General features: G+C 50.8%; 1 protein-coding gene and 1 pseudogene across 1 annotated transcript; one reads left to right on the top strand and one right to left on the bottom strand.

Annotated features, from left to right (window-relative positions):
* Positions 1 to 6,149: 6,149 nt before the first annotated feature.
* BHLHE40 (basic helix-loop-helix family member e40) lies at positions 6,150 to 12,023 on the bottom strand. Its single transcript, XM_004442415.3, has 5 exons — positions 11,204 to 12,023; positions 10,967 to 11,036; positions 10,598 to 10,705; positions 9,574 to 9,697; positions 6,150 to 8,245 (listed from the first exon to the last, which is right to left on the bottom strand). Exons 1-5 carry the CDS (start codon positions 11,281 to 11,283, stop codon positions 7,389 to 7,391), a joined length of 1,239 nt encoding a protein of 412 aa, XP_004442472.1. The 5' UTR covers positions 11,284 to 12,023; the 3' UTR covers positions 6,150 to 7,388.
* Positions 11,712 to 13,531, top strand: LOC147917095 (uncharacterized; annotated as a pseudogene).
* The last annotated feature ends 910 nt before the right edge of the window (positions 13,532 to 14,441 follow it).

Below are 14,441 nucleotides of genomic sequence, written 5' to 3'. Positions count from 1 at the left end.
TATTGTTAAAAATTTTTTCAGGTGTGATAATGCTATTGTAGTAACTTTTTTTTAGAATACTTATCTTGTAGAGACATATATTGAAATATTTACAAATAAAATTATATGATGTCCAGATTTGCTTCAAAATAACATAGGAGTAGGGGAAGCAGATGGGTGTATATATCACAGATGAAACTGACTGGGCGTGAATTGATGACTGTTAAAGCGGAGAGATTGATACAGAGAGACTTCATCATCCTATTCCGTCTACTTCTTAAAAAATAATTTACTGAGGTGAAATTCACTAAAATTCACTGTTTTACAGTGAACAATTCAGTGGCACTTAGTATATTCGCAATACTGTACAACCGCCACCTCTGTCTCGTTCCAAAATATTTCCATTACTTTAAATTAAAACCCCTGGACCCATTAAGCAATTTCCCCCCATTTCTTCCTTCCTCCAGCCCCTGGTACCACCAATCTGTGTTCTATCTCTATGGATTTATCTATTCTGAATATTTCATATAAATGGAATCATACAGTTTGGGGACTTTTAGTGTCTGACGTCTTTTACTGAGTGCAATGTTTTTGAGGTTCATCCATGTTGTAGCATATACCAGTGCTTCATTTCTTTTTAGTCTACTGTATATACGTATAGCACATTTTTTTTATCCTTTCATTTGTTGATGAACATTTGGGCTGTTTCCACCTTCTGGCTATTGTGAACAGTGCTGTTACGAGTGTACATGTACAATTTACTTGTTGGAGTACCTGTTTTCAATTCTTTGGGGTCTATACCTAGGAGTGGAATTGCAGGGTTATATGGTAATTTTATGTTTAACTTTTTGAGGAACCACCAAACTGTTTTCCACGGCAGCTGAACCATTTTACATCCCCACTAGCAATGTACAAAGGCTCCAATTCCTCCACATCCTCGACAACACTTGTTATTTTCCGTTTTGTTTTTTCTTTATTACAGCCATCCTAGGGGTGTGAAGTGGTATCTCGTTGTGGTTTTGATTTGCATTTCCCTGATGACTAATGATGCTGAGCATCTTTTCACGTGCTTCCTGGCCATTCGTCTATCTTCTTTGGACAAATGTCTATTCAAGTTCTCCGCCCATTTTTAAATTGGGTGATTTTTCTTTTTGTTGTGTCTGCCTATCTTTGTACATGTTTTAAATTCTCCATAGTAAAAAAAGATACAAAAATATTAGACATTTTCTTAAAAACTTTAAGAAACACACATTTTTTTTTTTTTTTCTGGAAAGGGAGCAGTCTTCCCTCCTTTCCCACCCCCCGACTTGACTTCCCCAGAGACCCTTGCACAATCACTTACCTCCATATACCATCATAATACAGTTTCCAAAGAAACCCGTATTTGCTCTTCAAACAAATAACTAAGCCCAAGTTTCTTCCCTTTCATCCTCTCGAAGGTGGGTGGAGGGTAGGAGAGCAGGGCTGGGACGCAGGTGTGGCAGAGGCTGGCTGTCCCCATCATTTTGGCCACAGCCTGAGGCTGACCCCTCTACCTAGCAGCCTAGTGATTCATTCCCTGATGTCCCACCTCAGTGCCTTTGCTAAGATTCCTCCGGGAAGGGAGGGCCCCATCTATACTGGAAGAAACCTTCTGGGCCCCAGTCCAGCCACATCACAAGACTGGATGGCCCAGCCGCGAGACAAGCATGTCAGTGGCTTCCATAGCCAATGGGAGAGGCTTTGCCCGTCTCATGTTCCGCTGTGGTAGTCGGGCCAAACAGATGGCTTGGGATAAACAGGGGGGTGGTGCTGGGTGGGGGGTGGGGGGTGGTTCTGAGTGGCCTCTGTCTCCCTCTGGATCCTAGAGAAAGGCGATGGCTGAGGAAGGGGCTGTAGTTTGGTGCCTTCCAAACATGTTTGTGATGTTTTTTAGCAATGGAACTCTTGTTCAAACAAACCATCACGACATATAAGACAGAGGAAAAGGAATCGGCTCCGGCTGAAGAGGGGGTGAGAAGCCCAGACAGAACCTTCCCTCCCTCCACGCCACGTGGCTCCTCAGGGAATTCTGGGTCTTGGGAGAACACCCCGATCCTGTTAACACATAGTCTTTACAGGAAACCACTTGGGAACTCAACACATTCTGTCTCTTTGAGCTCGAAGTGGGCTCCAGAGGCCTGAGGAGAAACCTGGCAGCACGTCAAGCTCCATCCTGAGATACTGACCCCATTCCACAAAGCGAAGTGGCTTCTTGCTTACCCCTCACCAGCCAAGTCCTGGGGAGATGGCCAGAGGCTGGAGCAATGGGCCAGGGTGCAGGTGGGCTGAAGGACCCTGACAGAGACAGGAGCTGCAGTGGCCTTGTCTCCGAGCTTGCCCAGGTTCCCTTCTAGCAAGGGAGGTTGGACCTCAATCTCGGCCTCCCTCCCTGCCTGCTTCCATCAGATCTGCCTTGCTCCCAACGGTCCATATGTAACCACTGCCCCAGGTCCCTCTACCTCCACCTCTCCTAACCCTAAGAGAGATGTGAGAAAAGGAATGCCCCCACCCTCACCCCAGAACACCTTGAGAGAGAATTTCCTCAAACCCACATTCTGGTTCTCAGCACAGTCAACCCGTGGGGTCCCCATATGCCCCGATAGTCCTGTGAGGTTAGTTCTTTAACTAGACAACGGGCCCATTTGGACTGTGGGATGGCATTCGGGGCACTTGTAAGGAAGCAAATAAAGAGTTGGGCAAAAACAGTCATGCGCCGCATAACGATGTTTCTGTCAATGACAGACCACACATACGACGGTGGTCCCATAAGGTAGTACCATACAGCCTAGCTGACCACTCAGGTTTGTGTAAGTATACTTTACGATGTTCACACAATGACGAAATCGCCTAACGACGCATTTCTCAGAACGTAGCCTCATCGAAAAGTGCCACAGGACTGTACCTTTACGCTGAGCTTCAGTTATCTCATCAGAGCACCAAGGATCGCAGTAACTACTCCTCAGGGCTATTCTGAGGATTAAATGAGATAATGCATGTCCCAATCCAACATCATGGCAGCTCAGTTTAGAAGCAGTTCCACACCAGAGAAAGGGCAGGGCTCTGTCCTTGATATGCTGTGTCACCTCAGATGAGGCATTTCCCCTCTCTGAGCTCCAGTTTTCTCATCTGTAAAATGGGCATAGTAATATTTACCCTTCATAGTTGCTATAGGAAGTACAGATAACTCACACAAAGTGGTTAATATAGTGCCTGGCAGAGGGAAAGTACTCAAAATACGGTAGTACTTATTACCAATTACTAATTATTGCAACTATTACTACTTTTACTGTTCTTATTATTACTATATGTACTATTATTTAATGAGAAGGGCAGTGTGGTTTTGTAGTTAAGCACGTCGACTCTGGAGCCAAGTTGCCTAGGCTTAAATTCCAACTCACCAGTGGAGCCGTGTGACTTTATGAAAGTTACTTAACCTCTCTCTGTGCCTGCATTTTGTTAACCACATAAGAGGAATAATAATTATACCTACATCATGGAGTTGCTGTGAAAATTAAGTTATTGTATGTGGAGTGCTTTGAAGACTCTGGCAAACAGTAAGTGCTACAAACGTGTTTGCTGTTAGCAGTAGTAGTATTTGTGTTGTTACTATTATTAACAACGAGACTCTGAAAGCCTTCACCTTGGATCCGATTAAGGAGAGTCACAATCAAACATATTCACCATCCCACTAATGGTTTAGTGACTCTGAAGCTGTATGGCCTTAGACAAGTTACCTCCCCTCTCTGAGCCTGCTTTTGTTTATCTACAAAACGTGAATTATAACAGTACCCATAATGGTTCTTTTAGATCGTTAGGCTTCATTAACGAGCGATGACCCGTGGGAAGCTTCTAGCTTCTCGTTAATTAGGCTCCTGCCCCAAGGCCCTGCCTAAATCCAGCTCCCTACCCCACCCAGCCCTCCCTCCCACCCCCGCGGGAGAGCGCTCGGATTCCCTCCTGCTGGGCGCGAGGGGGGGCTGCCCGGCGCCCGCTGCCAGGTCCTATTCTGGGGGCCGAGCGAGCCCGTGGCCTTGCCAAGCTTCCCCGGGGATCAAGTTTCTGCTGACGCGGTGCCAGGCACGTCTGCTTCCAGGAACCGGCAGCCGCATTTAGCCGCGGGCCGCACATGAAAGGGTTGCAGTCGGAAACGTGACGTTGTGTCAACAGGCGAGGCAGGTCAGCGCTGGGTGAGACCATCCCGGCAGGCCTGGAGGATCACGCCCTGTCTGAAGGCGGCCAGATGCCCAGCCTCCGCTCCCCTGCCTCCTGCCACCTCTCCTTGTCCCCGAAGCCAGGGCTTCACCCCCGCGCGCGCACACACACCCCTTGTTAAACAGAGGTCCTCTTTGTGCGGAACCGGCGCAAGACTAGGGTGCAAGCCCCTCCTCCGCGTCTCCCTCTGAGCCGCTTGGAACCTGCTGCAGCCGGGCTAGCAGGAAGGTCACGGGCAAGCCAGAAGCAGAAAAGGAGGCAGAGGGACAGCTGCCACTTTTAGGGGTGCTTGGGAGGGGCGGACTCCCGGAGGGGGATTCTGGGTTGACTATGTGTTGAACCCTCAAAACTTTTTTTAGTTCAGGTTGCTCCAACCACTTCCTTTTGTCCCCACAGCTACTCCCTGAGTCATGGCCCAGGAGAGAGAGGGGCATGGAAGGAGAGTTCCGTCTTGATTTCAAACCCCAGCTCATCTCTACGCTCAACTTGACTTGTTTAGGTTTTTACCAGAAAAGTCTAGCCAGAAAGCCCTAGCAATTCATGGAGGAATGCAGAGTCTTATCAGGCAGGAGACCTGGCCCTGAGAAGCTGGGAGGAAGAGGGACTGACAGAATTCGCCATCTGGTGCTATAGGACATGTGAGAAGGGCTCAGAATCTTATTTTAAGTGGTCGAAAACAGGCGCGGAGCGGGAGATGATAGACCACCAGTTCGTTGATGACAGGCCTCCTGATTCCTGGTTCAGGGCCCCTTCCCCAACTCTATGCTGCCTGGGGACAATTGTGCCTTTTAGACCGTGCATTCTGCATCTCACACAAGCCAGGCAATGCTCACTCACTCTCGCCTGCGGGCTCATCAAGAGACAGGGAAGGTGACATTTGCAGTGAACAGTCATGAGGGGCAGGTGGTGCCTTCGCCTGGCTGAGAACGCCCTGGGGGCTGGTTCCCTGCATGGGCTCCAGACAACCAGAGGGTTCTGGAAGACTGGGATGCTTTGGGACCTGGAGCATGACAAGCCAGGCACTGGCGATCAGGAAACATTAGGACACCTCTGAGAGGGAGAAGGGGAAAGGCAAAAATACTCCACTGGGTCATTTCCCAAGAAATTTTTTTTTTCCTAAGAGCTCTTGACTAAGGAACACCAATATTCATTCACGCACAAACACACCCAGTGAGAGGAAGTCCAGGAAGGATGTAGAAAATAATTATGGAATGTTGCCTTCAGCAGCAATAAGACAGGATATGGCAAATCCATTAGACCTTGCTAGACTCGAAAAAGTTAGACTGCCTTGGCAAAGAGGTGTTCTCCCCAGCATCAATTATTATTGCATAATAATCCATTAAATCTTTTCTCAGTGTGCCTACCCCTCCGGTAAGCTCCCCAGACACAAAGGCCCACGATTTCATACTTTGATTTTGTCAAGTTCTAAGGACCACGACAAAAGCAGAGTGGGGGAAAAAATGTACTTTTTGCTCAACTCTGGAAGGAGGCGTAGGATGACTGTAAACCTCTGGCAACGGTTAGTTAAAAAAAAAATGAAACAAATATTTACCTACTAAATTGACTAAGCTTACTCTATCTGAATACAAGGCACATGAAAAGCTGAATGAAATGACACCAAGATTAACTAGTTGTTGCCTTCAGCCAAAAGAGGAGGGCAGAAGGAGACAGCCACATCACACAATGGAGTTATTTTTAAAAATGCAGAAGACCCATCTTTCTCTTCCACAGGAAAAGGATTATTTTATTAAGTCTTTTAAAACAACTACTTAACATTGACTCATAGATAAAAATATTTACAATTTCACACCTTCAGGAAGGCTCCAAAATATAAACACTGTACCTTTCCCTAGAGAAAAAAAATTCTTCTTCTCTTCAAAAACAGGAATACATTCATTTTTCTCACTTTGTAGATCAAGTAATTATACAAATAAACATCTGAAACATTTTCCTTTTTAATATATTTATATAATATATAACAGTTTTACAAATAAAGGCAACAACTTTATACCAAAATAAAAACAGGAAAAGAACAAGTTAAAACACAATCGGCGATCAAGCATAGTGCATTTTGAAAAGCTGGTGCAGGGCTAGCTGGACAAGTCAGAAAACAAGTACTCTGGACCAAAAATAAAACTTCTTTGAAGGAGACAGAATCCTTTTCAGCAGTAAGGACACTCCATGTGCTGTCGGACGAGGGGAATCAGCCTGCAGAAAGGATCTTGCTGTGCCAAGGGCTGGTTAGGCCTTTAAGAAGCTAAGCTTGGTTAAAAGGAGTTTTAAGATAGAACTGAAAACGGAGTCGAGCTCTGCTTGTTGAAGGCAGCAATTTGTTACCTGGCTTTAAGCACTTTGGGGTGTTGGGAACCTAGGCGCCTGGATCTCTCAGACTGTGGTTTGGTTCCCTGGACAGCAAGAATGTTTCTAGATGAGACTCAGAAACAGGTGCCAGAGACCCCAGGCACTCCTCCCTCATCCCCTGGCAGCTTGGCCTGTACCCTTTTCAGTTCCTCAGTAAGCTAATCACTATGAAAGCCTGAGTAGGGAACTACATTCTCTTTATTCATCCGAGGCAGGGGTGGGGAGCAGACCTGCGGAAATCTCCCCAAACCACTACCGTGCTATGCCAGTGTCTGCTACCTCACCACTTTGCAGAGAGCTCAGTCTGGCTGCCCTCTCCCCATATGGTGAGTCACGGCGACAAGAAAAGGGAGAAGGGTGGGGTCATAAGGGCTGGCTGGGAACTGTACTCTGGAAAGCCCTCTTTTGAAAGTACCTTTTTCTCAAAGCCACAGACCCGGCTCCCAAGGTGAAGACTGACTCACAGACCAAGACTTTGCAGCTTTTGAAAATCCAGCTGATTTTGTATCAGAGGGGGCTATTCTCTGGGTGGGGAAAAGCCCAGAGGTCTGCTACAATCCCCCCTAAATCTCCTGATGTCAGGCAATCCTTCATGTCTTCCCTACGCCAAAAGGAGCTTCAGTGTCCTATACCAACACACGAGGCACATACACTCACACACACTCACACACACACACTCACACCCCCCAAATCTTCTCTCCACGCCTCAGATGATCGCAGCATACACACCAGAACAATCTCGCTGCATTCACAAACACAATTGTTTTTTGGAAGTAGGGAGGAAGGAAAGCAAAGCAGCAGGATCCCCTAAGAGTTTAGTCTTTGGTTTCTAAGTTTAAAGGGGGGATCTGCTTCAGAGCCTGGAGCAGGGCAGAAGAGTCGATGGCAGGATGAGTTGGCAAGGGAGAAGGGAGTCTCTGGGGCATGAGCAAGGGGGCCGAGATCTTGTCTGGGTTCATGAAGCTGGTGAGGGCTGCAGCGGAGGCGTTGAGGCCGGGGTACAACACTGGGACGGAGGTGGGATACCAGCACTTCTCCAGCATGGGCAGGTAGGCTGTTGCTGACGGTGGGATCAGATAGAAGGGCAGGCAAAAGGGAGGCTGGTGTGGGTGTGGGCCCAGGAACGGGTTGCTGATCAGGTCACTGCTAGTGAAATGGCCTTCATCATCTGAGAGCTGCATCCTGCTCTTTTTTGTAGGGGGTTCTTCAGATTCTTGCTTAATAGCACCGATCCTTTCTCCCATGGTGAACCTGCGTCCATGATCACTCTTGAAGTACGGTTGCTCGCCGCGCAAGTCACCCTTCTCTGATTCTCCTCCATAGCCGCTGTCTGTGTCCGTGTCACTGCCACTCTGCTCCCCACTTGAGTGAGCAAAAGTCCGCTGAATGACGGGCACACAGTTTTTCCCAGGGCCTTCGGAGCCTTTGGCCAGGGAGCTCGGTTTCTCCTTGAAGTCCATGACTTTGGGCGCTGGGTCTGACGGCTTCCTGGAGGTGCCACCCTGCAGCAGCTCTGAGACCACTCGGTGGAGGTGAGTGACGAGCTGTGAAGACTTCAGGTCCCGCGTGTTCTCATGCTTGGCCAGGTACTGAAGCACCTCCCGGGCACACGTCTGGAAACCTGAGCAGAACATCTCTTGGCCTGCTTCCACATTTCTCCCCGACAGGTCACCTGGATCAACACAGACCCAAAGGAAGACATTTCAGAAGGCCCTGTGGTTCACCTGGATACCTGTACTCCGAAGATCAGGAGCTTGCCTTTTTGTTAACAGTATTTGCTGATTTATGTTCCTAACTCCAAAAGTAACATGATCAGAGAAAATCTGGATTACACTGAAAAGTATAAAGAATAAAATAAAAATCATCCATGAGCCTACCACCCAGAGATGAAATATGATTGTAATGGCTGCATAATATCCCATCATAGAACTAGACCATAATTGAGACGGACTATTTCTCCTCTTGTTGAATTTATTGGTTGTTCCTGAGTTTTCATTATAAGTGACACAGCAATGAACATCCTCATATGTTTATAAACCACAAAGAGTCATTCATAGAATGTCAATCTCACTGTAGCAAAATGGACAGAGACCAGATAGTCATAAAATGACATAAAGAATGAACAATATCACCTAAAGTAAGCTTATTTTCAATGACTTATACAAGTTGCAGTCATACTATAATCTTTAAATTTAAAGGCTATTTCTAAGCCTTTTCCCTGTATTCTATCCACGACCCCCAGGAAATGAGGTATGATCATCTTTCTATTTTCAAGGAGGAAACTGGCAGTTGTGCTTGCTAGGTTTTTGTGATTCTCATCACACTAGCCTTGGAAAGCAGAGTAGAGAAGAATGGAATGAGGGAATGCGTTGAAGAATTTCTCCCCAGTCTGTACAGTATTATTTGGAAGGGGTGAGACGAGAAGGTTAGAAGGTGACTATGATTCTCTGGAAGTCGGTAGAAACGAATGACAAAACTTCAGTGGTTTCGTTAGATTGTGCAATTCGCCAAGATACCTAGTGGCTATTCAGGGAACCACATGAAATGCAGGAAAAACTCCTGCTGTCATCCTGCCAGGATCATACCACACACCGAGCAATAAGGAAGTAGAGAAACAGGAAAACACTGGGGCATGCCCATGACTTATTCTCCAATGAAAGAGGGCTAAGAAGACGAACTATAAATCATCCACAATGCCAATTATAGGTGTCTCGGCATTTTCAAAGGGAGGGGGAAAATCTCCCAGAACTCAGAAACTCTTAAGCCAAAATGCCACAGAAATATTTTATCATTTGACTAATACATATTCATGCCAGGTGGCACACAGCAGCATTCCAAATGAAAAGTCTGACCTTTTAGGAAAGATAAAACAGCATCTCCTCCAACAAATGTGCATAAGCAGTTTGTTGCAGGAATGTGTTTTATACCAGAGGCTGAGCCCCCAGGCTCTCTACTTGTGCTAGAACTCTTAAGAGATGATAGCCAGGCTCGGGCACTCACCAGCTTGTAAACCGCTCTGCAGGGCAATGATTTTCTGCTGCTGCTGATCAATTAGGTTTGTCAGTGCTTTCACATGCTTCAAGGTAAGTTCAAGAACCACCGCTTTTTCCAAGTGACCCAAAGTCTGGAATAAAAAGAGCCTCGGTCAGCAGTGAGCTCAGGGAAGTCCCACCTCTGGGACATTTATTAGCAACGAGAAAGAGAAATGTCTCCGGGGAGGGGGGCAAGAAATAGCCTTTCCTGGTTGGCTAAATTTAGTTTTAAGTTTATAGATTATGTTTTTAAACAGTATATATTATATATATGTTTCTGATTAAAGAACGAAAAACGAGTGTCACCTATCTTCGGAGGCCCTTTGGAAGCGGCAGCTGCCTCAGCAGCCGCTGCGGACCTTAACTCGGGGATCCGGAGATAACATTTCTCTGCAGTGCTGTCAACCCAAGCAAGGACCTCTGCTGTGTCTGGCAGCCAGAAGGCTTTCCCTAGCTTCTTTCCTGACACCTTTTCATAACTTCCAGCTCATCTAGGCTTTTTTCTTCCTCCTCAAATACTTTTTTTTCTCCTTTCCCCAACCAAAGGCTGCCAAAGTAGTAAGCTGTTGGCTACTGCCAAGACAGGACAGGACGTAAAAATTACATACCAAAACAAGTCCGCTTATTTAAAAAGGGGGAGGGCGAGCGAAAAGAGGGGCGTAAATAAAATCTGCGAATTGCTTGGTCTGCTCAAGTCTGTTAAACTAGAGAACCCTGAAAATCACCAGAAGGGCAAGTCTTAAACTCTTGAAAAGGAAGGCCAGTTGGTGTTGGAGCCAACTTGGAGAAGTCCAAGAAGTTCTCACTTCATTTGTATGAGGCTGCCAGAAAATCCCAGGACTGGGGAAGGGTACCCCAAAACAGAGCCACCCGTCAGCTCGGATCCGGCCATCTAGTCTGCAGTTCCCTGCGGGGCCTGCAGGCGGCGAGTGACCCCTGCCCGCCCTCTGGGCAGAGGAGCTGGCTTGGAGGGGAGCCAGCTTCTCACTTACTGTAAGTTTGAGATGTTCGGGGAGGAGATCCTTCAGCTGGGCGATGCACTCGTTAATCCGGTCACGTCTCTTTTTCTCGATGAGCCGGTGCGGCAGTTTGTAGGTCTCCTGCAAGGCGCACGAGGAGGCGGTGGGCGCCTGAGGAAGGGGGTAGGAACCCCCTTTCTCCCCTACCCCCGGCGTGATAAGAGTTGGCGCAGCGGAGCAGAGTCACCCAGAATCACCTTCTGCCCTTTCTTCTCCATGCCACTCAGTAGAGGCGCTGAGCCCACCCCTTGCATACCCCCGCCAACCTCACAGTGAGAAAACTTTTCTTGGAGACTCAGCGCGTGCAAGGGGTTGGGGTCCCCAAGGGCGCAGTGCTCTCACCTTGCTGTCCTCGCTCCGCTTCATTCCCCGTCTCGACTTGTACACTTGGTACATGTGGGCAAAATCCATCCTGCAGAGAGAGGGACCGGGAAGGGTCGTGACTTTGCGTGCGCACCGGCTGCAAGACCCCTGGCGGGCAAAAGCCCCCGGATGCGCCCAGAGCTGCTCCGAGTTAAGAGCGGCGCGGAACGCAGGGCTGGAGTTGAGGCTTGAAGGGGCCAGAGGGTGCCAACTTACCCTGGTAGGTCTCCGGGCTCCAGTCCTGGCGCTTTGGGCAGGCAGGCGGGGGGCGGTTGCGCGCTGGGGATCCGCTCCATGGCGCGGCGAGCCGGGGCACTGTGCGCTCCTGCCTGCAGTAGCGGAACGTCGGGATGAAGACTGTACTGGAAGAGGGTTTGGGGGGGGGTCTCTCCACAGGAGTTCTTCTGAGTCTGAGCTCCCTGAAATCCGCTAGGCTGCTGGGAGCTGCGGCTTTGAGGTGCTGCTTCAGTTGGGGGCGTGCATGGTGTCCCCGCGGCCTCTGGCTCTGGCTCTGCGCACAGACTGGCGGTGTGTGCTCCCTGCGCCGTCTGAGCCGTGCGAGCCAAGTGAATGAGAAGTGGGGCGGGCGGGGAGGCGGGAGAGAGCGCGGGGGGGCGGAGTGGGGGGGTGGGGGAGCGAGCTGAGGAGTAATGGAGAGGCTGCGGGCTGGGTTAAATGGGAGCGTGTGGGTGGGTTGGAGCTACGTGTTCTACCCTGTGACTCCAGGCACGTCTGGCCGCTGCCGGGGAGGGAAGGAGCGACCTGCCCGCCCTCCCCCGGCTTCATCACATGAGTCTCACGTGTTGGACAACGCTCCCGCGGCTGCGAGGGAGCACCCACCCCCAGCCTGGGCCCCCAGGTGTCTGCGGCTGCGGCTGCCTTTCCCCGAAGAGGGGGTGGCAGCGTGGCCTGGGTCCTGCCCAGCCGGGTGGGGGGCGTGGAAGCTTAGAAGGGGCCGGGGAGCCGAGGGGTCCGGCGGGGGGGCCGGGGGGCAGTTGGTAACGTGGGCGAACCTGCCCCAGGGAAATGAAGTAAGTTCCCGTCTCCTGGGAGGGAACGGGGGAGGACGGATCCGCCCGCGTCTGACTCAAGCCGGGAGAGGAATATCCCCTCGCTCGCTCCAGCCCAACCCTCCTCCTCCCCCGCCCGGCCCGCTCGCAGGAACCGGCGCGCAGCGGAGGGAGTCGCCCAGCCCCCTGCCTTCCCCAGAGGCTGGGGTTTCTTTCCGTCCCGGCTTCCCTGCCCCCAGCCCTCCGCCGGCGTCCAGGAATTGCCCGCCGTGGGGAGGGGCCGAGGGCGGGGCGGATGTCACCCCATGGGAAGCGGGCTGGCTGCCAAGCGCAGGGGCAGCCGAGGCCGCCGCCGAGCACGCTGCGCGCACCTGACCCCGAGGGTGTGCGCCGCAGGCCCCTGGCTGCCCCGGTGCTCAGCTCCGGGGCACAGCGTGCGGGCCGGCAGGCACCCACTTGCGCACCCCCCTGGGTGCCCCAGTGCCCCCTCCCTCCTTCGGCTAGCCAAGCACAGAAAGATACCGGGCGCGGTGCCCTGCGTTCCCTCCCTCTCTGCCCTCTCCGGAGCAGAGGCGTCCGGGTCGCCTCCCCTCCGGCTGCGACGTTACACAACCGCGGCGGCAGTGCCTGCCCTACAGCAGCGAGGGCGTGACGCTTCACGTGGCCGGGGCTCGGGCCGCCGACTGCGAGCCCCTCCGCTCTGGCTGGGGGGCCGAGACCGCTGGGACGCGGTGTGCCCGCCGGGGTCGGCCATCTCCCTGCCTGCCAGGAACTTCGGCGGCGCTGAATGTGGTCTGCACCCAGAGCAGGAGGGAAGAGAAAGACGAGAAAAACTGTCTGCCCATCACAGTGAAATCTGAGCATTCATTAAGTCGACACGCGTTTGTTGAGCCCCCTGCTCTGTGCCAGGCGTGTGCCCGTTGCTAGAGACACTGTGGGGAATCAAACCTAGATTCTGCCCTTGAGTTTACGGGAACCTCTGGGAAGAGGATAAATTGGGCAACGAGGGGAAGGCAGCCCTGGGAAAATTATGTGTGTGCCACTGGCTGACAGAGAAAAAAGATGTTTTTATTTCTTAATTTTATTTAATACGAACCAAGATGCCTGAGTAGAGAAGGAGAGGGGAGAAGCTAACCCACTGCCCCGAGCCTGGGGCAGAAAGGCCGCTTCCAAATGGCTCCAGATCTCTGCAATCTCACTTAGGCCGCCGGAGGCCCCCACCTACCTCCCCCGGAAAAGTCCGGTCTCTGACCTTCTAACTCAGCCTGGAGCAGGGCAAACAGCTGAACCGCCGAGCCTGCGGTGTGAGCAGCGCTGATGCAGTCAGAGGAGGGAGCCAGCGGAAATTCATGACTAAAATAAGGCCTGGCTGGGGATTTCACTGACCTCTGCGCTGCCCTGCCCTGCAAGTTCGGGGAGTTGAGAGATGACTGTAAGCCTTTCCCACCGCGCCTCGGGTCAGTCACCCCGCTGCTGAGTGACCTGGCTGTGGGAAGAATTGAAAAAAATGGGGTCACCGCTGGGACTGGGTGAAGAGTAGCCTCGGATGCAGTTTGGGGGTGGGGGGGAGGCGGTCAGTCTTAATTGGCAGTGTCCTTGACAATCTAGAGAACTGGGATTCACACGTTGACCAAACTGGGAGTGGATTTCCTTCAGGTCGCTTTGGAGAGCTCCCACTTCCTGTTTATGTTTCACAAGCGTCAAACTCATTAGCAAGTGTGAGAAATGCCTCCTTTTCTAACTGCTAACTGGCGTGCCTTCGCTTGGGGGCTCAGCGATCCCTCTCTCCCGAAACGTGCTTTTGCTGGCTTTTGGTATCAGCCTGTCTCTGGGGGGAGCGATTGCACCGCAGCTTCCTGCCGGGAGGTGGGCAGCGGAACCACGCGCGAAGGAGGGGTCTGGAGTCTGACCTTGGTTTGTGCTTTCAATCCAGTGTGACCTGCTCCACTGTGCGACTTCAGTAAGGGTGAAGAGTTGTCATGACTGCGTCAAAACCACCATTCCACCAGGAAATAAGCACTGGGGGAGGAAGGAACACATGTCCCCTCAGCTGTCACCCCCCCATGCCAGGAATGAACCCAAACTTTTCAGCTTCCGCCTTTCACGGCTCATGACAATATCATTCTTAGAATTCTTTGAAGATATCAATAGTTTTTGCCCTTCCCTGGCCTACGATTGGAAATAACAAAACGTATTCATTTCCTACTTTTTATTTGTCCCAAAGGTACTCTCAGGCTTTAAGAATTATCGCCACCCTACCAAAGTTCTACTGTTTTTGTTTTGTTTTGTTTGTGAGGAAGATCAGCCCTGAGCTAACATCCGACGCCAGTCTTCCTTTTTTTGCTGAGGAAGACTGGCCCTGGGCTAACATCCGTGCCCATCTTCCTCTACCTTATGGGAGGCCACCACAGCATGGCTTGACGAGCCGGGGTCCCAGTGCGCCC

Source organism: Ceratotherium simum, chromosome 5, assembly GCF_057802395.1.
Source record: "Ceratotherium simum simum isolate JZ-2026a chromosome 5, ASM5780239v1, whole genome shotgun sequence".
In the NCBI taxonomy this organism is placed as follows: domain Eukaryota; kingdom Metazoa; phylum Chordata; class Mammalia; order Perissodactyla; family Rhinocerotidae; genus Ceratotherium; species Ceratotherium simum.
Note: the sequence above shows the minus strand (reverse complement) of the source record. Positions and strands in the feature narration are given on the sequence as shown.

Excerpts from the sequence above, each read along its gene's own strand:
- BHLHE40 (XM_004442415.3), bottom strand. The coding sequence starts at position 11,283 with ATGGAGCGGATCCCCAGCGCGCAACCGCCCCCCGCCTGCCTGCCCAAA. Across the intron at positions 11,037-11,203 it reads GAGCCCGGAGACCTACCAGG|GATGGATTTTGCCCACATGT; the intron begins GTAAGTTGGCAC and ends CTCTCTCTGCAG. Across the intron at positions 9,698-10,597 it reads CCGAACATCTCAAACTTACA|ACTTTGGGTCACTTGGAAAA; the intron begins GTAAGTGAGAAG and ends TTTTTATTCCAG.